This window comes from Saccoglossus kowalevskii, chromosome 5, assembly GCF_978046115.1.
Source record: "Saccoglossus kowalevskii chromosome 5, keSacKowa6.1, whole genome shotgun sequence".
Taxonomy (NCBI): domain Eukaryota; kingdom Metazoa; phylum Hemichordata; class Enteropneusta; family Harrimaniidae; genus Saccoglossus; species Saccoglossus kowalevskii.
This window is the reverse complement of record NC_140645.1, coordinates 23,927,608-23,954,178: the sequence shown is the minus strand read 5'-3', so window position 1 is coordinate 23,954,178 and position 26,571 is coordinate 23,927,608. Positions and strand designations below refer to the sequence as shown.

The following is a 26,571-nucleotide window of genomic DNA, read 5'->3' as shown; positions in this document are numbered from 1 at the left end:
TATAGGGCATTGATTCTCGTAAATGTGAGATACGATTGTCATGTTCATTAAATGAAGAGTATCTTTCGATATCGTTATTTGTGTAATCTCTTTCACGCAATTTTTCAATAAATAAATTACGTTTATGTAAGAAATCGTTTGCATTATTACATGTATGAGCATATCGAAAAGTTTCGCCTTTAATAAAACCTTTGAATACTGATGTAGGGTGACAGGAATTACGTTTCAAATATTGAAACGTTTCCGTTGTCTTGGTGTGCGTTTTCACGTCTAGTATATTCAGATCAAGGAAGCGTTGTCCTTTATATTGGTCAAGGTCAAGGTACGTGACTTGTGTCATTGAGTATTCAAATGTGAGCTGGTATTTATCATGAAGCATATTAGCATCCTGAATAAATTTGTGTAATTCAGGTATGGTACCATTGAATACCATGAAAATGTCATCTCGAAAACGATACCATGTTTTGATATAACGAGCACCAAATAGTAAAATCTGATTTTCCAGTAGGTGGAATGTAATGTCGGCAATCTCAGGTGAAGACGGTGATCCCATGCTAACTCCACATGTTTGGGTATAATACTCATTATTAAACTCGAATGTATTTCTTTTCAGAATGATTTCAAGGAGTTTAATTATATATTTCCCAGGTAGTGGTTTCAAAGGACTGTCACTGTGATTGTAATTCGATTGCATTGCATTAGCGGTTGCTCGGATCGCTTCTTCGTGAACAGTATTAGTATACATTGATACGACATCCAAGGTTACTAGGACGTTATTATCAGATATTTGTATATTTTCTATTTTATTAATAAAATCTGTAGTATCTTTGATTAAATTGATATAAGTATGTTGTCTTTTGACGATTGGAATTAAAAAGTGGTCAATCAATTCTGATATTTTCTCTGTTGGACCAGAGCAACCACTGATTATCGGTCTACCAACAAATATACTGCCCTCTGGTGGTGGTTTGTGTACTTTAGGCAATAAATACCACCGGGGCGTTCTAACTGTGTAGTTAAATGGGTCTGTATATTTATACGTGTCATAATCGATTAAATCCAGATTGTACATTTCTGTAATGAGCTCATGGACCGAATTAGATGTGACTATAGTATCGTTACCACCAATTTTAGAGTAGTATTGTTCGTTGTTTAATTGACGAAGGCTTTCATATATATAGTCAGTTGTATTCATGATTGCAATACCACGACCTTTGTCGAATGGTTTTATTACAATTGTGTTATCATGATGTAATCTATTTATTGCTGCTCTTTCGGCAGAATTCATGTTTTGTTTGGGTTTATTGGTAGTGATTTTGGATATCTCAACTTTAGTTGCCTCAATGTAATTTTCGAGGCTACTGTTATTCGAGTCTGGTGGGTTCCATGTTGATTTCATTTTGAAAGGATGTTGTTGAGATTGTTTATTGCGCATTAAATATTTAATACGCATTCTCCTAGATAGCATAGACATGTCATTGAGCAGAGTGTGATAGGTTGGCTTAGGTGGGGTTGGTATAAATTTGAGTCCGTTGCCAAGGGCAATAATCTCTATTGGGGTCAGGATTCTACTCGAAAAATTCCGAATAAAACCTGAGACCAGCCGAGCATGATCAACCAACCGTTTATTTTTAGCCATTTTAGCATTGTATTTCTTTATTCGTTTGCATCTTGCAATGTGTTTCTTACGTGAGAAGTGTCTATTGCATTTTGTGTTATTGATTGTATGGACAGAATCCATAGTAATAACGGTAGTTCTCTTTTTGGATGATGTGGTGGCCCTAAAAAGGGCCGTTTGGTTTGTGTGCCGAAGCACTAATTTATTCGAGGTTAGGAGTACGTTTCCTGCCCTTTCGGGGGTCCTGTACTCTTTTCCTCGTTTGTTTGAGGAATTGCCTCAGTTTATTGACCGCCAGAGCCTGATACTCGTCTCCAGCCAGGCGTTTGATGTGATCAAACGCTTCCTTCTCTTCCTTCACCAGAACGGCCTGAAATTGCTTCAAATGCGAAGGTAAATAAATATCAAGCAATTTGGTATATTGTTTCGAAGCCTGGGTTGAAATGAGTTCCCACTTTTGTAGGAATGCCGTAGACGGCTTCAACCCAGGTATTACGGTTTTCTTTGAAACCACCAAACCTAAGGAATCCATTCACACAGCTTTACGTTTTTTTCTCTTTTAATATTCTTAATAAAATGATATTGATTGCCTAGAAACAGGTTGACTCGCTACACGCTTCATTTGGGAGTTCAAAGGGATGAATACAGTCATAACAAATTAAACTTGCTAATGACAAAAAAAAAACGCAACATCGTGTGAAAAGTACTTCACGCTCTACTCGCTTTAAAGCTGCCGCCTATGCTAATGAGCATTGTTGCGGACGAAGCCTTACAACTTCAAGATGGCGTTAATGTTAGCAGCTCCCTGATGTTACACTGTAATAAGGCAGCCAACACCAACGTGCATGTGTTTTGTAACCCCTTTCATTCCCTTCGGGGATGTTATATATGTTAATAAATATATGTTAAATACTTGCTGATTACCGAACTGTGTGGCATGTCGTCGGTAAATACTTGTTCACCGTAGTTCGCGAGCAGTTGGCGAAATAACAATTTAAAACTGAACATTTCTATAAGGCATGTGATGTACCCTTACATCGATCGACCATTGGGATTCGCGCTTTTCGACCAACCGACCATTGGGAATCATGCTCTTCGCAGAGTGACACTGTGATCCTGTCACAGAGTGCAATAATCGACATTCGGCGAGTCGCACAATCGCCTCGCAGAGTTAGTTTTTAGACCCCCATACATACCTCATCATAAGCATGCATTTGCATGTTGTTTACATACATTTGCATATGATATTCCTTCGTCACATGTGCATGCGTCAGATGGCCATAGCGTGTCATTGTTTACAAACAGGCGCCTACCCATGAGCTTTTTCATTTTTCGTGTGTGTTGTTATCGTCACTTGGGACTCAATTCCCGTGTGTGCGCAGGTGACGACAGCCCCGCTTTAAATACCAACAGGTTATTAGGTTCTGATTTGGCAATGCACCACAGAAGATGTGGAGTGACATCAAAACAAGAATACGAGAGAAGTCGGCCAATCGCCAAGTCGGCCTGCAGGAGAAGTCGGCCAGTCACCAAGTCGGCCTGTCGGAGATGTCGGCCGGGCGGAGAAGTCGGCCACTTTAACTCTACTAATAGGCAGGGAGACTGTACAAATCTATGTTCGTAAGCTACAGAGCAAATTGCTGAGTTCGTATAGGCTACCTACTATAATAGTACAACCACTGCATGTAGGGCTGTTGGGTACCAGGCGACCCCTACATCACAGCATTCGACAAGCAAAAATATTGACCATTCGCCGATACATGGCAGTTTTGGGACTCATTCAGGGTGATCGCATTGAAATACTTATTAGAAACTTTTGACAGATATTTATTACTCATACGTTATCATTGGATCTTCATTTTTTTAAAACGAAATCTTGCAGTGACACACATGTATGCCATGAATAATAAACAATGCGAACCTGTAGTTGAGAGAACGTGCCGGCGGCCATATTGTTACGTGGATAGCCTGGCTTTACCACCCTTTTCACGGGGGTGGCAATGTGTCAGTGCATGGTGATTACTAGAACAATGTTTGATTTTCTCTTTCAGTAAAACCTTATGGCAAAACGGAAGTTCAGTGAGGGAAGATTACCTGTAAGGTCATAGTTATTTAGCCAGAAAGAACTAATTATGCTTTGTGCATAAAATATAAGTCTTTTCGTTTTGCACAGAATACATAACAATGACAATGATTTATCTAAAAGGAACAAATAATGTCGTGTTTAATCACAACTATACTCATTGCCTAAACTGTTAATATTTGAACTTGCCGAGGGTGTGAAAGTGTGAAGTTATGCATCACAATGGAAGTGCTTGAACTGAGTATTTGAACTGCTACCCGTGAAGTGCGCTACTTTCATAGTTGTTATGTAAGTTCACGCATGGAGCATGGTTCACGTCAACTCAACTGTTTGAACTGCCGTATGATTTTATGAAATGATGTACATTAGAAAATGTCATTTGTTGCCATTTATTGTACACATCAATTATATTCATTTTAACGTGAACAAAAAAATGTATTTGCCGTCTTCGTTACGTGTAATGTACGTTTAATCATGGAGCTATTTTTTAGATCCATGGTTTAATAAATGGCAACTAACAACGTTTTCTAAGTACATGTACGGTGTTTCATAAAATAGATGTATTTTTCTTCCAAAATGTTAAGCGATTATTGCTGGATTACAATGCTTTGTCTTAGGTACTACATCCAAACAAGTGATATGAACTTACAGTCATCTCGCCGCCAACTGACACATCATGTGGAAATGGAGAGACGTTGGCTTGAGTCTAGACTACGGATCACAGATACTTATTTATTTCTGTTTTTTACGGATGTTGGATGACAATTATTTATAAAATCAAACTGGAAACATTTTAAAGTGAAGCATTCCATAGTTTATTTCCAAACAGTAAAAATACATCACATAAAAGTAGCCCAGTTCCGTTGCCAGAAAATGCCAATAAAAAAACTAGAGACGTTTCAAAGTGATAGAATTATTCAAAATAGTTTATTTAGAACAACGAAAAATATATAACGTAAACGTAACTGATATTACAACAAAAATCTAAATAGTCAAAACCTGAAATACACATTACATATTATAAATGCTAATGGAATTTCGATAAGATATATAACATAGACGTAGAGAAATTTATTAGTCAGCATTTAAGTTTATTTTAAAACATGAAAAGTACATAACATAAAGGTAATCAAGTTGCGATGATAAACGAAAGTAAACGGCGCTGAAAAAAAAAACACTAGAGAAATTTATTAGTCAGCATTTAAGTTTATTTTAAAACATGAAAAGTACATAACATAAAGGTAATCGAGTTGCGATGATAAACGAAAGTAAACGGCGCTGAAAAAAACACTAGAGAAATTTATTAGTCAGCATTTAAGTTTATTTTAAAACATGAAAAGTACATAACATAAAGGTAATTGAGTTGCGATGATAAACGAAAGTGAACGGCGCTGAAAAAAAAACACTAGAGAAATTTATTTGTCAGCATTTAAGTTTATTTTAAAACATGAAAAGTACATAACATAAAGGTAATCGAGTTGCGATGATGTATGGCCGTAAGAGCAACGCATTATCAAGTCGGCAAGTTCAAATATTAACAGCTAGTACAATGGCAAAAATTATGTATGGCCGTAAGAGCAACGCATTATCAAGTCGGCAAGTTCAAATATTAACAGCTAGTACAATGGCAAAATGGTTAAGTGGTGTCACAATTACAACAATTCTGGAGGTATAATGAAACACTTAAACACATCCAACTATTGTTTGATCTGTTAATGGAGGATCGAACCAGTCCTATGGATAAGATATATTTTACGTCCAGATTTTACGCCACCACCGGCACTTAGAATAAATATTCACGTCTCTGACGTCATACAGACCTGGATTTGAACCTGTCATTTTATTGTGTTTGACTGTATACCATTGCGCTGCAGACGCTGCAAACATCTCGAAAAGTATTCTATATGTAAGTTACACAGGGAATGTATCAGGTATGGTTGATCGACGTTCAATATGAAGCCTTCAAATAAACATTACATAAAGGACAAAATAAACTGTGCTTACGGTACTTACATGGTAATTATAATTTAGCGCACTTGATAATTTTAGTTTATGTACGACGAAATGTCGGCAATTTAGGGAAAAAAATGTATGTGCGGTGAACAGAGATATACCATGGAGGTTTATATTTTGAAATCCGTACTTGACGTTCGATAAATATTTTGTATATACTCAACGCCTACGAATGTAGTCTGTACCTTAAAGACCGATTAGTCAATCAAATACAAAAAATGGATTTCCCCGTGGTTAATAAATACGAAGCATAGTCCGATTATCCGTGGCCTTTGTACACCTTCAATAGCAGTGTAATCTTTGTCGGTGTTTTTATAATAAAAGAAACGCAATTTGTCTGTAAAAACATCGGCAGTTATCACCTAGGACAATAGATGTTAATCGGGTCGGTGTGATGCTTGCTGGCATACATCCTGTGGGGTCATGTACTTGGCATACACAAAATAATAGCGCTCAAATGTTGCTCAATCTTTATTAAATAGAATAACAGACTAAATCAAACGGGTATGAACCGGACTTTGGTTTTACAATACAATGTACATTGGATGTTCATTTATTTAGCTCCATGATTGAACAATGTGCTTTGCGGTACGACGCAGGTTACTGTCAGAGTGGACTGCCGCTAAAGCTCGTCAAAAACACAACACAACTGAATCTTTATTAAACACAAACAAGAAAAACATTTTCAGTCCGATGCATTCACTCTGAAATCCCTTCAGTACTCTGTAAATAGAAAGACATGTTATTCACTAACTGTCAATTAAGTTTAGTTTATTCAAGACACAATCGCGTCTCCTGGGAGACGGATATGGTTAAAATAACAATTAAATACATTGAATTCCTAGTCTTTAATGTAATAGCTGACTTCTCACTTACTCATATTTTTTTAATAGTACGTGACGCACGAAAACACATTTTCTGTAATCAAAGTGTACGAACGCAATCTGTACTGTAAAAACCGACTTCTGACTTACGTCTATACTGTACTGGCCAACTTCTCACTTTCGTACTTGACACATGAAAAACAATGTTTGTAGTCATTATGTACGAACGAAGTCTGTACCGAAATGGCCGACTCCTCACTTTTGTACTTGACGCACGAAAACATATTTGTAGTCATTATGTACAAGCGTAGTAAGTACCAAGTCCAGTAATGATCGACTTTTCGAGAAAAAAAATGTAAATATGTTTGAACGTAGTATGTACGTAATGACCGACTTCTCCGATGTTTCACCGGCCGACTTCCCCACTGGCCGACTTCTCCGATGTTCACTGGCCGACTTCTCTCACTGGCCGACTTCTCCGTTGTTTTGCTGGCCGACTTCTCCTGCTGGCCGACTTCTCTTGTTACCCAAAACAAATCACCTGCTGATGCCTTTTTTTCTCCATTGATTCTATGTGTCTGTGTAGGTGATGTATTAATATGGTTCCCATGTAACATGTACAACGCGTTTAAAATACTGTAAACTGCTTAATTTTTAGTACTAGGAATTTTCATGATTTGATGTTTTTATGGAAATCGTAAAATTCAAATTTCACGAGCTGTCACTGCTATAAAATTTCATGATTTTCAATAACTCACAAAATTAAATCTGTTAATAGCACACTATTTACGTATAATTTAAATTCTGCACACTGACTGTGATGTTTAAATAACAATGATGCATACAGAAACAAGACATGAAATGTCACAGTCCCCAATATTTGATTATAAAGTAGTACAAGGAACATCTGCAAACAGGTGAATGAATATGTACTCTATGTGGGTACAACTCATCATAAAGTGATTTCCCATAATCTAGTTTTGTACTGACAACTAAAAACTTCCACTGACCCATGTTCAGAATCTCAGAGTACACAAGTGCAACAAAACTATTTGTCATACATGTATACTTGCTCAAGAAACTGCATTCATAAATCTGAGTGAACCTTGATGTACATGACTTCTTTGTTAATCAGGTCTTAGTATATTACCAGGACCTGGGTTTGTTTCAACATCACCACTGGGCATCAGAATCATTCTCATGTTGTCAAATACAATTTTTTATTAATACAGTAAGGTTTATTATTTAAAATGTATTCATTGTACATAGAACAACATCTGTTAATTTAAACAAATTGTAAAAGCTATGTTTTCAGAGCAAGTACATGTAATAATTAAGGAAGCCAGTAAAGGTTGGTCTGCTCATAACCTTCAATGGAGAACAATAACAATAATTGTTTGAAGTCTTTTTAGTGCAGTGATATTATTGCATTTCATCATTATTAATGGGTATAAAATACTGTAAACCATTTAATTTTCACTTCTAGATATATTCAGGATTCTATGAAATTTCAATAAAGTCCCTGACACTCCATGTTGTAGGAACCCAGAAAAAATTGCCTTGCAAAATTGAAGCAGTTCACAGCACCACTGTAAAAAAAAAAAAGTTTAAAATGAGTATTGTTAAAGATATACACATGTGGGTTCATAAGACATACCGGTATGTACCAATCTGAGCGGTTCTAGAGATTAGTATCACAAGATTTTACTCTCCGTGATTCAATATCAGCCCTATGTATAACGCTGTGTTGATCAGGCGAACTAATTGACAATGGCCCTACAGGTATCGCTATGCAATCACGATAGTTTTGTATTCTTCTTGCATTTCGACCATGGAAAAATATTTGTTTTTGAGAGTGGCCGAATTATTAGAAGAAAAACAGAAACTATTTTTTTTTAGTATAAATTCTAGTAACTGAAATGCAGGATTGGTAAAGAACAAGACAATAAGCAAGATTGATAAACCTTCAGCGAGCACTCCTGAAATTTCAGATCATTGGTACCATGTTTTTGGATACATTCAATAAAATTGGGTTATTTATTTGATGTAACGAAACATGCATTCACAGCAGACAGAAATTCGTTTAAGATGTTACTGGATTTTTGTATTCAGTTTTCCATTTCAACCACCATCATCACTTAGTAAGCTGAGATCATGCATAAATGCACAGTGTAGTGCCACCAGAAAACCAATTGCTTGAGAATATTTTGCACCATTACACCATTTCAAATATTATATTAATTCACAGACAACAAAATAAAGATTTTCAATAACATACAAGTTTTCCCACAGTTTATGATTGTATGGCAATTACATGGCTTCACCAGTTTTACTCTGGAAGAAGTTGGAAACAGATAACAGGAAGGGGCTACATGGCTACATCATTTTTTTTTGAATTTGAATCAAGCATGATTTTTAAATTTTTTTTTTTTTACAAATGTCTATTTCAGGGCAACAGAAACAAAAACAATAAATGTGTAGGTAGGCATTTTAACAATTGCACTATTAATATTGGATGAAAACGTCATTACCGATATAAATCATAATTCTGTTCAAATTAAAAATAAGATCACATTTAATTTAGTCAGTTTTCATAATTAAATACATAATAACATGTACTTATAAATTTGAATAAGGTTCAACGGCTTTTCATTTAGTGCCAGTTTATACACCATAAAACTTCTGGTTTAGGTGTCACACTCAAAGAGTGAAAGGCCTTTGGTTTGACATCGCGAAATGTTGGAATTGAATCCCCCCAAAAATTCAGTAAAGTTTACGAAAAGTAAAGTATTTTCTAAAAGAAGTTTCGAATAAATACAAACACGAATACATTGCTTAGTTGTTAGTACCGGTAGCAAATGATCACGGTAGCACAATCTGGTCATTCTGTGTTTCGCAAGTGAATAACTTACTTGTTTTCGAAGTATTGCAATTGTTTATTATTATTCAGTAATGATTATAATACGCACAAAAAATAATTCGTTGAATTTTTATGAATTGGAAGTAATATTCAACTTAGTTTCATCGTAAACGAATGATTTCGGTCGAATGTAAATGCGATGCGATGCGATATCCGCCATGTTATTTCAGTACACGTGGTCATTTAAATATGTTAATGACGGCTCAGTGACCTCGTGGTAAACGCAACAGGGGATTCACCGATGTTTAGCAAGATCTTTATGCTTTGATTTTGACGGGGAAAACGGCATGATTTTTTTTAAATCGAAAAATTAGTTGTTTTCAAAAAAATAAACTGAGCATTCAAAGAATAATTTAACATTGTTCACGGAAATAACAGCCCATTGTCGAAACGAAGCTTACCCATTCACGCTATTCACAATAAACATGATACTCTTGAATAGGTGTCAATGACTACGGTAAAATATAAATTAGACTCTTTTAGGCATCAGGAGTGAATGAAATATCCAAAACATTAAAAAAAAAAACTGCCGAAAAAACGGGCGATTTCACGGTCCGTTCACAGACTGTGGTCCGTTGCAGACTGCTCGACCGACCGTCCATACACGTGTTGTCACTGTACATCCGCCATGATGAATCGCACAAGATCGCCAAAATCTTCATTGCAACCATGGAACTATAGTTCCATGTTGCAACTAACAGTTCAATGCTCACAACATAAAAAATACGAATATAATCATAGGCAACCTGCTATTATATAATGAATAAATTGATCAGCACAGGGAAATTCCCCCCCCCCCCCCCCCGAGTTGTGAATATTTCGGAAATCGCTACACAAGCAAAAGACCGGAAAACGATTTACCGGTACTTGAAAACTATGTCCTCGTGAATTAATCGTTCGTGTACAATAATTTGACAGGGTATACAATTCACAAACTAGTTTCGTAGATTAGAGACAATTGTTTGCTTTTTTTGGTTTTTCACAAGAATATAAAGCTGGCAATCATCATAATATTCACGTCCGTACGTCACAAAATGTACACCAATCGTACCCCAATAAACTGGAAAACTTACCTTTGCAAACACGTCTCTTATGCCGCCTTCTTGAAGTTCTTGAAATCAAATAAAGTTACTAGTTCTTCTAGTAACGAGTGAATGAGACCACTGAGCCAAACAGAATACATGTATAAACAGTACTATAATAAATTGCACGCAATGGAGAAATCACGTGCCGTAATAACATAGCCTTACTCACAGATCTAATCTACTGTAAAATATTTTATTTCAGCTGGAATTATCATTCGCTGAAAAGACTTTTTCTGGGTGTTTTGTATTGAATTTATTTTCATTGGTTTTTGACAAGTTGACTGTAAAATATAAGAAAAGGGTATATTCACTGGATTTTATTTTAACTGAAACATTCCTTCAGCGAAAATAGCAAAAAAATGTTGCAAGCAAAAATAAAGTATTTTACAGTAATTAATTTATTCTGAGCATGCGCAGATGTTTTGTCAATGTTGCCGGGAGAGGCAATTTTTGATAAAATCGTGAAAAAGACCCACTTGGGATTTTCAGATCTGGAAAAAAATTACGTGCATACTCGGAGGGGACATGTTCATCAACCTGCCAAGTTTCACTGATATCTGCTGTAGAATTTCTGAGAAAATGTTGGAGACGGAATTATGGACATAACCTGAATTAGTAGTCCCCTTTTCAGGCTGCGCCTGAACGGGGACTAATAAGGCTTAACCTTTTCACCACCAGACTTCCTTGCCCAAATTTTTCTGCACTTTTTTCTTATATTCTTCCATATTTCTGGAAATCAACCATAATTATGGAACCAACAGACAAAACCTGAGCCAATTTTCGATTTTTCACTCGAAGAATTTTGCTATTTTTTGTCTCAATATTCTGGAAGAAAGTGCAGACTACATGTATAAACAGGACTATGTTGTGAATTTGTGATGAAAAGAGGGATCTGGTGGTGAAAAGGTTAATTAAGTCAGAAATCAAAGTAACTGTTTTTGAATAGCATAGCTTGAATTTTCCGCATACCTGAGTGACACACCAAAACAAGACGAAACCAATTTTATATCTTATGGAATCTGATCTCACACGGCTGAATACAATGAGACTAAAATATTGCTTATTTTATGATATCAATGCAATGAAGAATTTTGCTATTGTTTGTCCCAATATTCTGGAGGAAAGCGCAGTTTATAAACGGGACCATGAACTGGTGGTGAAAAGGCTAATCTTGTCAAGATCATTCTGAACATTAATCTGTACAAAACAACAATAGCTTACCTTAGACCACATAATTGATGGGCTAGGATTGCCATCAGCTTCACAAGGGAATGTAACTCTGCTACCAACAGACACTGTCTGATCTGATGGACGTCTTGTAAATGTCACAATCATAGCATCTATAACAATAAAAATGTGTTACTATACATAGCATACAATAGCTAATTAAATATCTTTGTAAACAACAAACCCACCATTATTTGTTCAGGTTAAGAAATTCCGATCGCTTTTATCTGAAAATTTACATATGTGTGTATGTTCGTAAGTCGGTTACTCATGAACATCTACAAAACTAACATGCTTACCAAACTCAGTATTTCTTTCTTCTCATATACATGTATATTTAATTATTTTAATTGAAATAAAGGATTCCTCACTGAGCATTATTGCATGTTATAAATCATCAAATCAGAATTAGAGATTTTTATGATGCCATAGCTTTACATTATCATAAGATATCATCATAAGATAATGTAAACCTCTATTCATTTCAACAAAAAGCCGTAAATTTAAATATTTTTTTAAAATCCTGATAGTGGTGATTTACAACAATAATGAATTCCTGACAGTATAATATTGGATTCAGAGAAAGATCTAGATACAAAAATCTTACCACATTCCCATCTGCTCATCTCGTATTGCATTGTGGGAGATTCATTATTGTTCAAACAGGAATAAGATGGGGATGTATGTTTAAAAAATGTCCTTCATTTTGTCTTGCCATACCAATTATGTTGATGATTTTTTGTTTGCTTTATTTTTCTTTACTTATATTTTTTAGGTTATGTTAAAATATATTAAAAAATTTCCTACAATATGTGAATTATTGAGCCACAGATCAGATTAGTCTAAATGTCTGGTAAAATAAATTTGATTGATTGGTTATCAGGAAATAAGTGGCAGTGTGCCATCTTTTGATTCTTAAATATTAGATGTAAATATACCTTGTACTGTCAGTAATGCTGCCGCTGTGTTACTACCCCAGTTGTTACTAGCTCTGCATGTGTAGTAGCCTTCATCAAGTTTTTCCACATCACTGATCTCTAACTGATTTTCTGAGACACGGAACCGACCAGAATCCTACAAAAACATTTAACATTGTTACGAATCTAGCAGCTGGCAACTGCTGATGAGATGAGGCAAGGTAAGGTAGTCCCTGGCAAGGTGAGGTAGCCCCTGGCAGGGTAAGGTAGCCCCTGGTGAGGAGAAGTAGTCCATGGCAAAGTAAATTAGTCCCTGACAAGATAAGGTAGCCCCATGGCAAGGTAAGGTAGCCCCTGGCAGGGTGAAGTAGTCCATGGCTAGGTAAGGTAGCCCCTGGCAAGGTATGGTAGCCCCTGGCAAGGTAAGGTAGCCCCTGGCAAGGTAAGGTAGCCCCTGGTGAACTGAAGTAGTCCATGGTTAGGTAAGGTAGCACCTAGTGTGGTAAGGTAGCCCATGGCAAGGCAAGGTAGCCCCTGGCAAGGTAAGGTAGCCCCTGGCAAGGTATGGTAGCCCTGGCAAGGTAAGGTAGCCCCTGGTGAACTGAAGTAGTCCATGGTTAGGTAAAGTAGCACCTAGTGTGGTAAGGTAGCACCTAGTGTGGTAAGGTAGCCCCTGGTGAGGTGAAGTAGTCCATGGCAAGGTAAGGTAGCCCCTGGCAAGGTAAGGTAGCCCCTGGTGAACTGAAGTAGTCCATGGTTAAGTAAGGTAGCACCTAGTGTGGTAAGGTAGCACCTAGTGTGGTAAGGTAGCCCCTAGTGAGGTGAAGTGGTTAGGTAAGGTAGCATCTAGTGTGGTAAGGTAGCCCCTGGTGAGGTGAAGTAGTCCATGGTTAGATAAAGTACATGTAGCACCTGGTGTGGTAAGGTAGCACCTCGTGTGGTAAGGTAGCCCCTTGTGATGTGAAGTAGTCCATGGCTAGGTAAGGTAGCCCCTGGCAAGGTATGGTAGCCCCTGGCAAGGTAAGGTAGCCCCTGGCAAGGTAAGGTAGCCCCTGGTGAACTGAAGTAGTCCATGGTTAGGTAAGGTAGCACCTAGTGTGGTAAGGTAGCCCATGGCAAGGCAAGGTAGCCCCTGGCAAGGTAAGGTAGCCCCTGGCAAGGTATGGTAGCCCTGGCAAGGTAAGGTAGCCCCTGGTGAACTGAAGTAGTCCATGGTTAGGTAAAGTAGCACCTAGTGTGGTAAGGTAGCACCTAGTGTGGTAAGGTAGCCCCTGGTGAGGTGAAGTAGTCCATGGCAAGGTAAGGTAGCCCCTGGCAAGGTAAGGTAGCCCCTGGTGAACTGAAGTAGTCCATGGTTAAGTAAGGTAGCACCTAGTGTGGTAAGGTAGCCCCTAGTGAGGTGAAGTGGTTAGGTAAGGTAGCATCTAGTGTGGTAAGGTAGCCCCTGGTGAGGTGAAGTAGTCCATGGTTAGATAAAGTACATGTAGCACCTGGTGTGGTAAGGTAGCACCTCGTGTGGTAAGGTAGCCCCTTGTGATGTGAAGTAGTCCATGGTTAGGTAAAGTAGCACCTAGTGTGGTAAGGTAGCACCTAGTGTGGTAAGGTAGCCCTTGGTGATGTGAAGTAGTCCATGGTTAGGTAAAGTAGCACCTAGTGTGGTAAGGTAGCATCTAGTGTGGTAAGGTAGCCCCTGGTGATGTGAAGTAGTCCATGGTTTGGTAAAGTAGCACCTAGTGTGGTAAGGTAGCATCTAGTGTGGTAAGGTAGCCCCTGGTGAGGTGAAGTAGTCCATGGTTAGGTAAAGTACATGTAGCACCTAGTGTGGTGAAGTAGCACCTAGTGTGGTAAGGTAGTCCATTGTCCATGGTTAGGTAAGGTAGCACCTAGTGTGGTAAGGTAGCCCCAGGCGAAGTAATGTTGTCACTAGTTAGACATGGTCCTTGTTGAAGAAAGGTATTTTGGGGTCACATAATATGCCTGGGCCATTATGAAGCAATAGCATCACAAAAGTCAGGTAAGGGTTACGCCAGCAGATACAGAAAGTAATCTTACTCTGATAATTTGTTCATACTGATTTATCCAGTCAATGCTTGCAGCTGGCATAGATATCGTCTCACATAGAAAGATTGCTGTACCTCCTACAGCGATGCTTTGTGCTGATGGTGTTGTAATGAAACCAGGACGCCCTGAAATAAGAAATAATTTGTTTAACTTTGCTTTCTTGACAATACACACTATTAATGGAGGAAAAAATTTACTACCTATCATTGCTAACACATTGAATGGTCAATCAGATGACATAACAAATACAGTATATGTTATTAAGGGTCAAACATGCTTATTACAATATTACACTTTTTACCTAAAATAGTTAAAGTAGCTGGGTTGCTCATCCTCTGTTGCCCTGGCAGCAAAGCATTAGTTGCTAAGCAACTATAAACACCCATCTGTTGATGTTCCAGAGGACCAAGTCTCAATACACTGAGTGTCGTTGACGTAACAACACCACCGTCAGATAATGGTTGACCATTGTAATACCATGATATTGATGGAGGTGGTGAGCTGTCAATACTACATTGAAGATGAACAATATCACCCATACTCTGGATATGAGAGGTAGGGTGGACTGAGAAAGAATTGGACAAATCTGAAAATAACACAAATTTGTTTAGTACCAGAGTTTTGATGACAATGTATGGTGAGAGTAGCACAAGCAGATTAGAATGAAGAGGAGGAAGAGGAAGAGGAGGAAGAGGAAGAGGAGGAGGAGGAGGAGGAGGAGGAGGAGGAGGAGGAGGAGGAAGAAGAGGAGGAGGAGGAGGAGGAGGAAGAGGAGGAGGAGTAAGAGTAGGAGGAGGAGCAGGAGGAGGAGGAGGAGAAAGATGAGGAGGAGGAGAAAGAGGAGGAGGGGGAGGAAGGGGAGAAGAAAGAAGAAGAGGAGGTAGAGAGAAAAAATAATAGGATTGAGAGAATGGGGGGAAGACAAAGACAGCTGGGAAGAGGGTCACCACTACCAGTATACCCAATACGGCAACACATTAAGAGCTATTGACAAGTACACTCCTATGGATTAAATCAGATTGTTGACTTTTTAGCGATGAGGAGCTTGAAAGTTAGTGGATTCATTGTTTATGGGAAAAGTTTCATAAAAATCAAAGTGACAATAATTTGACAATAAAATTAGAATACATCAGCCATGTGTTGTTGTCAAGTTGTGTATTTTGGACGCAAGGAATAATAAAATAATTAAAAAAACTGCCAGAAAAGCATGTGTTTCTATTAAAGCATGGGAGTCGTCACTTGCACATGCGTAAGATGGCCATAGTTTGTCATTGTTAACAAATAAGCATCTACCCATATTCTTGGGATAACCTTTTACTTGCACTATAATTTAGAGAGACATAATGGGCCAAAATGAAAAGGTTTTGCTATATCTATAAATGATTGCATTCAGTGACAGCATTCTATTTCTGTCTCGCACTACAGTTAATGTTGCCCTGTCATATGTACACAATGGAAAGTGGTCAAACAACATAAATAATGAGAAACAAAGTCAATGTTGGTGGTATAGTTTACTTCAAATTTCATACGAGTACCATTACATTTTAAAGAAAAGCAAATATGGTGTTCTTTGAAATTATAAATGCTATTATTATACATCTGTAACCGTAACGTCACAAGTTACAGCGTGTCGTAATTTTGCGGTATTTTATGGGGTATTTTCGTCCTACCATATTAGGAAATGCAAATTCCAAATATGGAATGATTACATGAGTAAGCGTCCTCTAATAATAAAAACAAACATGGCTGCCACCAGGGTTTGACGGGACTCCACACACAGAAGTTCACTCAATCTGTTCTAAACTTTTTGGATTTCGGCATTCCCATGATGTATCCTTGAAAGGAAAAGCTGTATAATAATAAGGTGTTTAAGAGGATACCTCAAAGTATGCACTCAGACAGTACGCTGTCGCATCAAACTCAGCTGCACGTCGGAGATCTACGTGCATATTTTGAGGTATCCTCATAATAACCTCATATTATTTTCAGTGATAGATGTATAATAATTAATAATGAAGATAGAAGAAAACAAGCAGCCTGTCGGCTGAGATAGCTCCGCTGTTAGCAATGCACATGGCAATTAAAGAACAGAAGATATCATTAGAAAATGAACAAATCTGAGAGAGGTCCACATGTAGTACCTATATGTATAATATATCAAAGCAATTGGACTTGCGGTTTTCAACAAGAAGTCGAAAATATCACTTTTTACCAAAAATTACAAAAATATTCATCAAAATTAGAGAATTAAAGATATCATTACAAAATGAACAAATCTGAGAGAGGTCCACATGTAGTACCTATATATGTAATATCAAAGCAATTGGACTTGCGGTTTTCAACAAGAAGTCGAAAATATCACTTTTTACCAAAAATTACAAAAATATTCACCAAAATTAGAGAATTAAAGATATCATTACAAAATGAACAAATCTGAGAGAGGTCCACATGTAGTACCTATATATGTAATATCAAAGCAATTGGACTTGCGGTTTTCAACAAGAGGTCGAAAATATCACTTTATACCAAAAATTACAAAAATATTCACCAAAATTAGAGAATTGAAGATATCATTACAAAATGAACAAATCTGAGAGAGGTCGACATGTAGTACCTATATATGTAAATATCAAAGCAATTGGACTTGCGGTTTTCAACAAGAAGTCGAAAATATCACTTTTTACCAAAAATGACAAAAATATTCACCAAAATTAGAGAATTAAAGATATCATTACAAAATGAACAAATCTGAGAGAGGCTCACATGTAGTACCTATATATGTAATATCAAAGCAATTGCACTTGCGGTTTTCAACAAGAAGTCAAAAATATCACTTTTTACTAAAAATGACAAAAATATTCACCAAAATTAGAGAATTGAAGATATCATCATGAAATGAACAAATCTGAGAGAGGTCTACCCAAGGTACATATACACCAAGTATCAAAGCATTCAGGCTTGTAGTTTTCAAGAAGAAGTCGAAAAAGTAAAACATTGACACGGACGACGGACGACGACGACGGACAATCACTCATATGATAAGCTCCGCTCGACAAAGTCGACAGCGGAGCTAAAAAACTGAATAACTCACTGACTCAGACTTCAAGCAAATAAATTATTAATCATTAGAAAATTAAGATCACAAACAAACTTACATGCCAAGGTTAAAACTGCTATTTGACTTTGAAGACTATCCTCACCAGCCTCAGCCAGACAGGAATATGTCCCAACATTCATCTGGGTCACATTCCTTATAAGGAGAGTTCCATTTGCATAGATTTGATAATTTGGACCTGTGATTGGATAATTATTAAAAAGCCATGTGTACAACACAGAGGGCCCTCCTATTGCCATGCAGTGAAACCAGCATGGAGTAAACTCTCTAGATATTTGGTCTGTGGGATCCAACACAAAATTCAAACAAATAGCACCTACAGTGAAAGAAGAAGAAAAAATCAGTGGTCTCAGATGAGCTGTAACTTATATAAAATGTGATAATGTATATAGATTGTTTTTTGTTTTGCAGAAAATGAAATGAGATCAACTATCTAAGTTGTATTTCATGTTATATGCGAGTGTAATGTAATAGGTAATTTTCTGTTCACTTTGTGATCTTCAGTAATGTGTGAACGACAGGATTGAACATCGTTCCCAAAAATTTTATGATTTGAGATTGAAATTATATTTTCCTTTTTTAACGGTTAATTTTGCTACATTATGTATTTGACGATGGTATCCTACTCAGTCCAAAAATGTTAACACCTTTCCTAAAATAGCGCCCCCTAGTAAGTTACCTATTGATATGCTAATTTTGGTATATTTGTCTACCATTTGTCTCTAAATTATGCTATCAGTGATTATTTGTTTGCTGCTCAACCCAATGCAACATTTTCACACCTATGGTGGGGATTAACAGATAAATGTACCCCGAACCTGTGGAGGTACTGTAAAGGGGGAAATTATTCACTGGGTTTTAATTTAGCTTATTTCGCTGACTGGAAAAATGCGCTAAATTAAAACCCAGTGAATATGTAAAATTTAGCATAGAACACATTATCTAAATGACGAAACCGTGAATTTAAAACCCACTGAATATGCCTGAAATGGTAAATCAGTGAAATTTAAACCCAGTGAAAATTAGTCATTTTACAGTATTAAGTTTTAAGAAGCGAGTAGTATATCGTCGGGGTGGTTATAATGATATCCATCTTTCAGAGAGGAATACTGCATTGAGATATCCTTACTTCATCGAAATTTCCTTACTTCATCGAAATTGCCTATCATCAAATGTTTATAACACATTATTAGGTACGCAAATATCCTAAAATTAACTGTTGATATTTTGAGCATATTCGTTGTGTTTTAAATTTCCTGATGCGAATATAGACAATGAGTATGTAATTTAATTACTGTAGAATACTTTACTTTCGCTTGGAATTTATTTTCCGTGATTTTTGCTGAAGGGAAGATTCCGTGAAAATAAAATTCAACGAATATATTTTTTTCCCCATATTTCACATTAAACTCATCAAAAATCAGTGAAAAATAAATTCCATACAAAACACCCAAAAAGCCTTTTCAGCGAAATTAATTCCAGCGAAAATAAAGTATTCCACAGTAAGCAGATTTTGCTTATCAACTGAAATAGTGAACTTAAAACCCAGTGAAAAATTAATGTTAACTTACAGAAAATTTACTTATTAGAATAAAATTACAATGATTAGTTGTTTAGAGTATATTCAGCGTCATTGAAGGTAAAGCCAATGACGCAGTCCCAGCGATTGAAAGATTACCCTTTAAATAGTGATGAAATTCTTACCAGGAATTATGAAAATGAAAACAACTGCTAGAGTTGATATGAGAGTTGATTTGTTGGCAGCCATGCTGCGTGCCTCATGTTAATAACAGTGTGTTCAGGTACACCAAGAGCAATCTGAAAAAAAAAAAAAAAATATTTGTATTTAGGAAATCAAAATAGTTGGCAATATCTGGCAAAGTTTTGGTATGTTAAAGTTGAAATTATTCTTGAATTGATAATTAGAATTTCTTGGAAGAGAGATATGGTAGACAAATTGCACTAATCACTTTTTTCTGCGCTTGGAAGAAGTATTAATTAAAACACCTTTCATGGCTATAATATCTCATTGTCAAAATAAAGTTTTCTCGTTCTTGATAACAAACAAAACAAAAACCGTGATCAAAATGATTTCTGTGGTCAGTTACATTAAGGAAGAAGTGAACACTTAATCAAAATTTAGGTAGAGATACAGGTTCATTAGCACTAGGGGCTGAATTTTTTTTTTGCTTTTTATTATCCAAACAGTCTTGGCTATAGACTGTTAAAATTTTGAAGAATTGCGAATAATGGAACATACTCAAAAAACGATTTTAAAATATAGATAACAGGTGCAAACATTCTCTTTTTTGAATTCTTAGCAAGATTTAGCAAGGCTGTACATAAATAATAAAAAAGAAACATGGTGAAAAAAGAAATGATAGGATCTCCATATTGTGCATTATATTTAACAAAACGATAATACATTTAAAATTTGAAATGTTACAGCCGCATTAGCAAAATTCTTACTGAGTGAATTGTTATGCAAATTAGCAATTATCTCAGCTTCTTTTTAGTGCACATCCAAGAAAAAGTAGCTCCTAGACGCTTTGACCTTTTGTTTTGAAATTTTCACAAATGATTGACAATGTGTTTATCTTCAAAACGCCCTCAGGGCATTGTTTTTGGTTGAACAGTGTTACAACAATCATACAGACAACTAGCCTGGGTGTTAATTTATGCATAAACTTGAAGTAGTGAAATTTGAGCTGCTGCCCTGCAAAAATGACAACTGGTAGACAGTTTTCAAGACGACACTTTCTTCATAGTAAACAGATGTACCCATAAACCAATTTTGACAGGAAACAGAAGCATGGTTTAGAAGCTAATTTTTTTTAAATCATTTTTGACCTAAAAAGCACATTTTTGTGCATATTTCAAACTACAGTCTCCATAAAAAAAATACTAACAAAATGTTTAAATTCATACAATAAGCTTTCCGAAAATATATAGTTTTGTGGACAAGGGAGGTCATCTTGGTTTCCCAATTAACTAATTAAAATACCTGTCAGGTAAACTGCATCTCTACCTTAACCCTAAACATAGAATATATTTTGCTACATTTTTTTCAGAATGATTAAAAAATATTTTGGCAATCCTCAATCAAATGTGAGCAAGATTGTTGTTACTGTTTCACATAGCTTTTGTTTTCTGTCACAGTACTACCAGTATATCATAGTAGATGCATGAATATTGAAATTAGGGCCAAAAAGAAAAGAATTTGTTTTTTATGTCCCAGGAAAAATTATGGGGTTTTTATTCTTTTTCTAGTCAAACTTGTGTTAGTGACCACCTCTGTATATAGACCACCTGCCTATAGTAACCACTTTTAGGCAGTACAAGGGCATAACATAGGGGCAAACTGTATTTATAAAGACCACCTCCTTTTAAATACATGCATTACAGATATTTCATCAACTAAGGGACGACGTCAAAAGATCGATGTCGGATAAAAAATTTAATTCCTTTAGTTTTTTTCCAAACCCCCCTGCCCCCCACTGAAACTTAATTAATAAAAATTGACCATGGTGTCAGACTACATCCACCATTAAATACAAATTGATAATTGGACAGTAGTATTGCATAGCAGTTGGTTGTCGAGTGAGTGTAACAAGATTTTACAAATGCACCTCATTTGACGCACAGATTTACACTCGAACCAAACCATTTTTCTGTTTTTTTTCCCTTTTCGGTTATTTCTGTCTATGATTGGATAGAAAAAAAACGAACTACAAATACTCCAAGATTTGTTTGACTTCATTAAAAAATAAAATCGTTTTTGTAGGATGGAAACTTTTTGAGGTCAAAACCCCCACCCCCAAACTAAAGGAAATAAGTTTTTTATCCGACATCGATCTATTGACGTCGTCCCTAAACATCTTCTAAATAACAGAACACAATATTACAAAACCAAAATGTATGCAGTGCAGTTTTCAGACTGACATTCATAATGGCAAGCTAACAAATGTGTTGTGCACTGAAATACCTGAATCAGATATAGTGAAACCATGGCAACCTAACCAACTGTTACCAAGTTCAAAATTCCTACTATAAGATTAACAATTAAATTGACTGGTTGAAAATCAGCCTAAATTCTGTCTCTCCCAAAATATTTTGACCGTTACTGAAACATATCAACCAAAACAAACAGTATACATTATATCATAAATGAGCAAAATTGATGTCGTCATGGAAATCACATCAACTGTGTAGAACTCCCACACAAGTAGACTGGTGAGCAAAATAAAAATCTAAGAGCAGAACTTTAATGGACGAAAATGAGAGAATAAGCAAGACAATTGTAACCCTTGTCTTCAGTGCAGTAAAAATTACTAAAAATCTGATGCAGTATTATGTACACACAGTTAAAATAATTGCTGTTGCTTATAAATATTAAATTAAATTAAGTTAATTAATTTGTTCGATAATTAATGTAGAAACACTAATAAATCTCCTTCGTGACTGAATTAGACGGTTCAATAGGAATTTACTACTGGTAATTTTGTGTTAGGTTTATCCATTCTCCTTCCCAGAGTTCCTTGCGGTTAGATCACCGAAAGTATCTCTGCCACCACACACCGCCATTTTGTGGTGATACACCACAAGACTTTTACTACGCGTATCATTTGCGTATTTTTGTTAGTAGAGGGATCTTGTGTTGATTTATTCCTACTGATAAACAAGTTTTAAAATATTTCATGGATAGCTAATAATGACTTTTTTGTAAACGCACTTAAAACGGTGAAATAGTTATAAATTACAAAAGAAAATAATTTCATGCGGCAGAATAATGGTTACTCGGTTCATCATGCTGACGGCCCTGTCGATCGCTAGGCGAAGACATATGAAGAAAGGAAAGCACAACGTGGTATTGACAGCGAACACGTTCTATTGCCACTCCGTTTGTGCCAAGGAAAGTAAAAATATGAGCTTCTCACTGTGAAAACAGCCAGAATCTACAAACAACGCGCACGCTTTCGTTGGGTTCGAAAATCGAACACCTGCATTGCAATGGTTTGGTGCGCGTTTTTGAAAGTAGTACCACTGTGATGCATCGACCAATCAACGACAAGCATAAGATCGCGTGGTGGCAGAGATATATTCGTGATAGAACTCTGCCTGGGGAGATTGGGGTTTATCAACAGCACAGTTACAGGGGTGAATGTGGCTAACAAACTTTCTGCAGTTTTGCCTGTTTCAGTCGGCTAATGACTATCATTTAAAAAATGCAATGTAGACATGGACACTGCATCCTACTTTCATCCAGTATACTGGTATATATCCCATGGCTACGCGGTACTTTCAGAGAAGTCCAATACGGCTTGTGGGGTGTCATTTCACGTTTTTTTGTTTAGAAGTGGGTAGTCATTTATCAATGGTTTGGTTTAGAAGTGTGTAGCATTTATGTACTTTTTAACAGGTCCTTATATTCAAAGCCAGATATCGGGAAAAGTTATAAAAAATGCGTTGCACTCACTGTTTGCAAAAGTTGTGAGATGTTTTTGTTTTTTTCGCGTCGATGTCATGTATCTTCACGGATGATGTCATTCCTTGTTTAGAAGTGGGTATAGATTACGAGAGGTGGGCTGCACACCTCTATCCACTTTAGGTAAAATTCAGATTGAACTGGTTCCTGAGTTGGATGACAATTTTGTTTTTACTAGTAATTATGTCTCACAAGACTACAGGTTGAATCAAATAAATGAATAAATTAAACAAAGAAAACAAATTTTTTTTTGTGGTACGCACTCTGACCAGAAGATTATTTTATTAGGCCTTACACAGGTTGTAATAAATTTTGCAGTATTGCACTGTGGGTGATTTCATTCTACCATATTAGGAAACACAAATTCCAAATATGGAACAATTACATGTGTGAGCGTCCTCTAATAATAAAAACAAACATGGCTGCCATCAGGGTTTGACCGGATCCCACACAATAAAGTTTGTTGATTCTGTTCTAAACATTTTGGATTTCGGCATTCCCATGATCTTGTATTGGGAGATGTACAAGAATAAGGTTATTACAAGGATGCCGCAAAGTATGCACTTAGACAGTGCGTCATCACATCGACCTCCACTGATCTACAGTGCACAGTAATACCTAAATATAACATAGATAATGCCCTCTATTAGCAAATCACAAGTAATAATTATTGTTATTTATAGTAAGTTCGTTAAAGTGCACTATTGCCAAACTCTTTGAAATTCTCTGTTAATAAGATTGTGTTAAAAAATTTGTTATCATCAAAAATTCAGAAAAACAAAAGCAATCATTGAGTTTATGTTATTGCTAGAAATAAAATTGGTTCCAAAATCGATCCTTGTAGGACACAGCATTTGCTTGTTTATGCATTTCTACTATTATTGTAATTGAACACAGTTATAATATTTTGGCCAATATTACAAGACAGAATTAAAAAAAACAATATTCCAGCACACAACATAACTGACTCACCTAACCTACATTTATATAGTCCTATTTTCATATCATAAATTCATTTGCATAACAAATAAAACATCCCATTTGTATGGTACTGTAGAATACTTTATTTTCGCTTGGAATTTATTTTCGCTGAAGGGATGATTCCGTGAAAATAAAATCCAGCGAATATACTAGTACTTTTTTTCCTATATTTCATATTAAACTCATCAAAAAACAGTGAAAATTAATTCCATACCAAACGCCTAAAAAGCCTTTTCAGCGAAAATTTATTCCAGCGAAAATAAAGTATTCCACAGTAATTGAACTTTGAAAAGAACTATACCAAAATATAATATACCCCTGCTCTTTTATGCTTAATGGGAAACACCATCAATACACAATAGTAATAATGTACCCTGTGTCTAATCAACGCTGTTCAGAAAATTTATGTTTCATTTAATCTAATGGGCAATAAATTGTTAATATCCAGCAATGTAATAAACACTGACAACACATATATGTAACACAATATACCGGGTAAGCAAAGACACAGAAATCAGCCAATAGTTGGGCAAAACAACCACATGCAATGTTTGAATTTAATTCCAACGACCGGTTTCAGCATTAAAAAAAAGAAAGAAGATAAACGGTGGCTTTCTAGTTTTGTTGGACCAAATTTCCATTTTTTGTTTGTTTACTTGAAAACAAAACTGCTACTGGTACTTGTATATTGATATTCAAAATATTACTAAAAATAACTGTATATGATATATGATGCATCTACACAATGAATAATAACATCTGCTGATGAAACCTGAAGATAATACATGCATAGGAAACAGATGGAATCAGATTATGGAGTTATTTATTTAAATAATATTTTACACATTTATACTATTTTAATTTGTATCATACAGTTTTAGGTTAAAATGGCTATTCCCATTTTTGTGCATTTGTAGGTACCGGTAAGACGATTATGTGTTAAAAATGAGCTTCACAGCAAAGCACATAAAACTACAGGACACTCATGACACGCATTTGAGTAACTTTATCTATTTAACATGTGTTGTATGTTTGTTGTTCGTCCATTTGTCCTTTAACCCATTTAGTGGCAGACATTTTTCCGTCCAAAATTCAGAGCGAACATTTTGTACATTTTGTAAAACTTTCATTAAATTTCATCATCTTTTTGGACCATCATATGAACAGAGTCAGATATTGTTTTTAGTTTTTGATCAAAAATTTGGTAAATTTACATCAACATTTCCTGTGGGAAAAGCAGACTACAAAATCATTCTGCTGCAGGTATTTTTGAGTATTTTTAAATTTGGGTCAATTTTTGTACCAATCTTCTGAAGGGAATGGCAGGCTTTTTTGAGAATTTGTGATGAATTTAATGTGAAATATAGGAAAAAAAGTATATTCGCTGGATTTTATTTTCACAGATTCATCCATTCAGCGAAAATAGCGAAAATAAATTTCAAGCGAAAATAAAGTATTCTACAGTATTTTAGCTGGAATTAATTTTTGCTGAAAAGGCATTTTGGGTGTTTTGTTTGGAAGTTATTTTCACCGATTTTTGACAAGTTGAATGTGAAATATAGGGAAAAATGTATATTCGCTGAATTTTATTTTCACGGAATCATTCTTTCAGCGAAAATAGCGAAAATAAATTCCAAGCGAAAATAAAGTATTCTACAGTATTACAAAACTGAAGCTGGTATAGCAATATATCTTCCTGAAATTGCATATTTCTACTAGCTTGATGTGAGTACACTACACATACCTTTTGTAGATCTCCCTCTCTCTCTATGGTAACTAAGGGACGACGTCAAAAGATCGATGTCGGATAAAAAACTTAATTCTTTTAGTTTTTTTCCAAACCCCCTACCCCCCACTGAAACTTAATTTATAAATATTGGTCATGGCGTCAGACTACATTCACCATTAAATACAAATTGATAATTGGACAGTAGTATTGCATAGCAGTTGGCTGTCGGGTGGGTGTAAAAAGATTTTACAAATGCACCTCATTTGACGCACAGATTTACACTCGAACCAAACCATTTTTCTGTTTTTTCTGTCCATGATTGGATAGAAAAAAAACGAACTACAAATACTCCAAGATATTTTTGACTTCATTAAAAAATAAAATCGTTTTTGTCCGATGGAAACTTTTTGAGGTCAAAACCCCCCACCCCCAAACTAAAGGAAATAAGTTTTTTATCCGACATCGATCTTTTGACGTTGTCCCTAACCAAACAGAGAACTTGTCCAACGTGAT

The 26,571-nt window shown here is 36.0% G+C and overlaps 2 protein-coding genes across 2 annotated transcripts in view; one reads left to right on the top strand and one right to left on the bottom strand.

Annotated features, from left to right (window-relative positions):
• The window catches only part of LOC100366335 (beta-1,3-galactosyltransferase 1-like), a 414,782-nt gene that overhangs the window by 153,926 nt on the left and 234,285 nt on the right, over nt 1-26,571 (top strand). The gene's annotated exons all lie outside the window — the stretch shown is intronic.
• The window catches only part of LOC146745916 (peroxidasin homolog), a 48,176-nt gene continuing 32,859 nt past the window's right edge, over nt 11,255-26,571 (bottom strand). The window contains exons 2-8 of the mRNA XM_085498809.1: nt 19,568-19,681; nt 17,904-18,179; nt 15,050-15,334; nt 14,740-14,873; nt 12,709-12,844; nt 11,765-11,883; nt 11,255-11,368 (exon numbers count right to left, since the gene is read on the bottom strand). Coding sequence (XP_085354935.1) covers nt 11,255-11,368; nt 11,765-11,883; nt 12,709-12,844; nt 14,740-14,873; nt 15,050-15,334; nt 17,904-18,179; nt 19,568-19,631 — 1,128 coding nt within the window. The 5' untranslated portion in view covers nt 19,632-19,681. The remainder of the gene's footprint in view (nt 11,369-11,764; nt 11,884-12,708; nt 12,845-14,739; nt 14,874-15,049; nt 15,335-17,903; nt 18,180-19,567; nt 19,682-26,571) is intronic.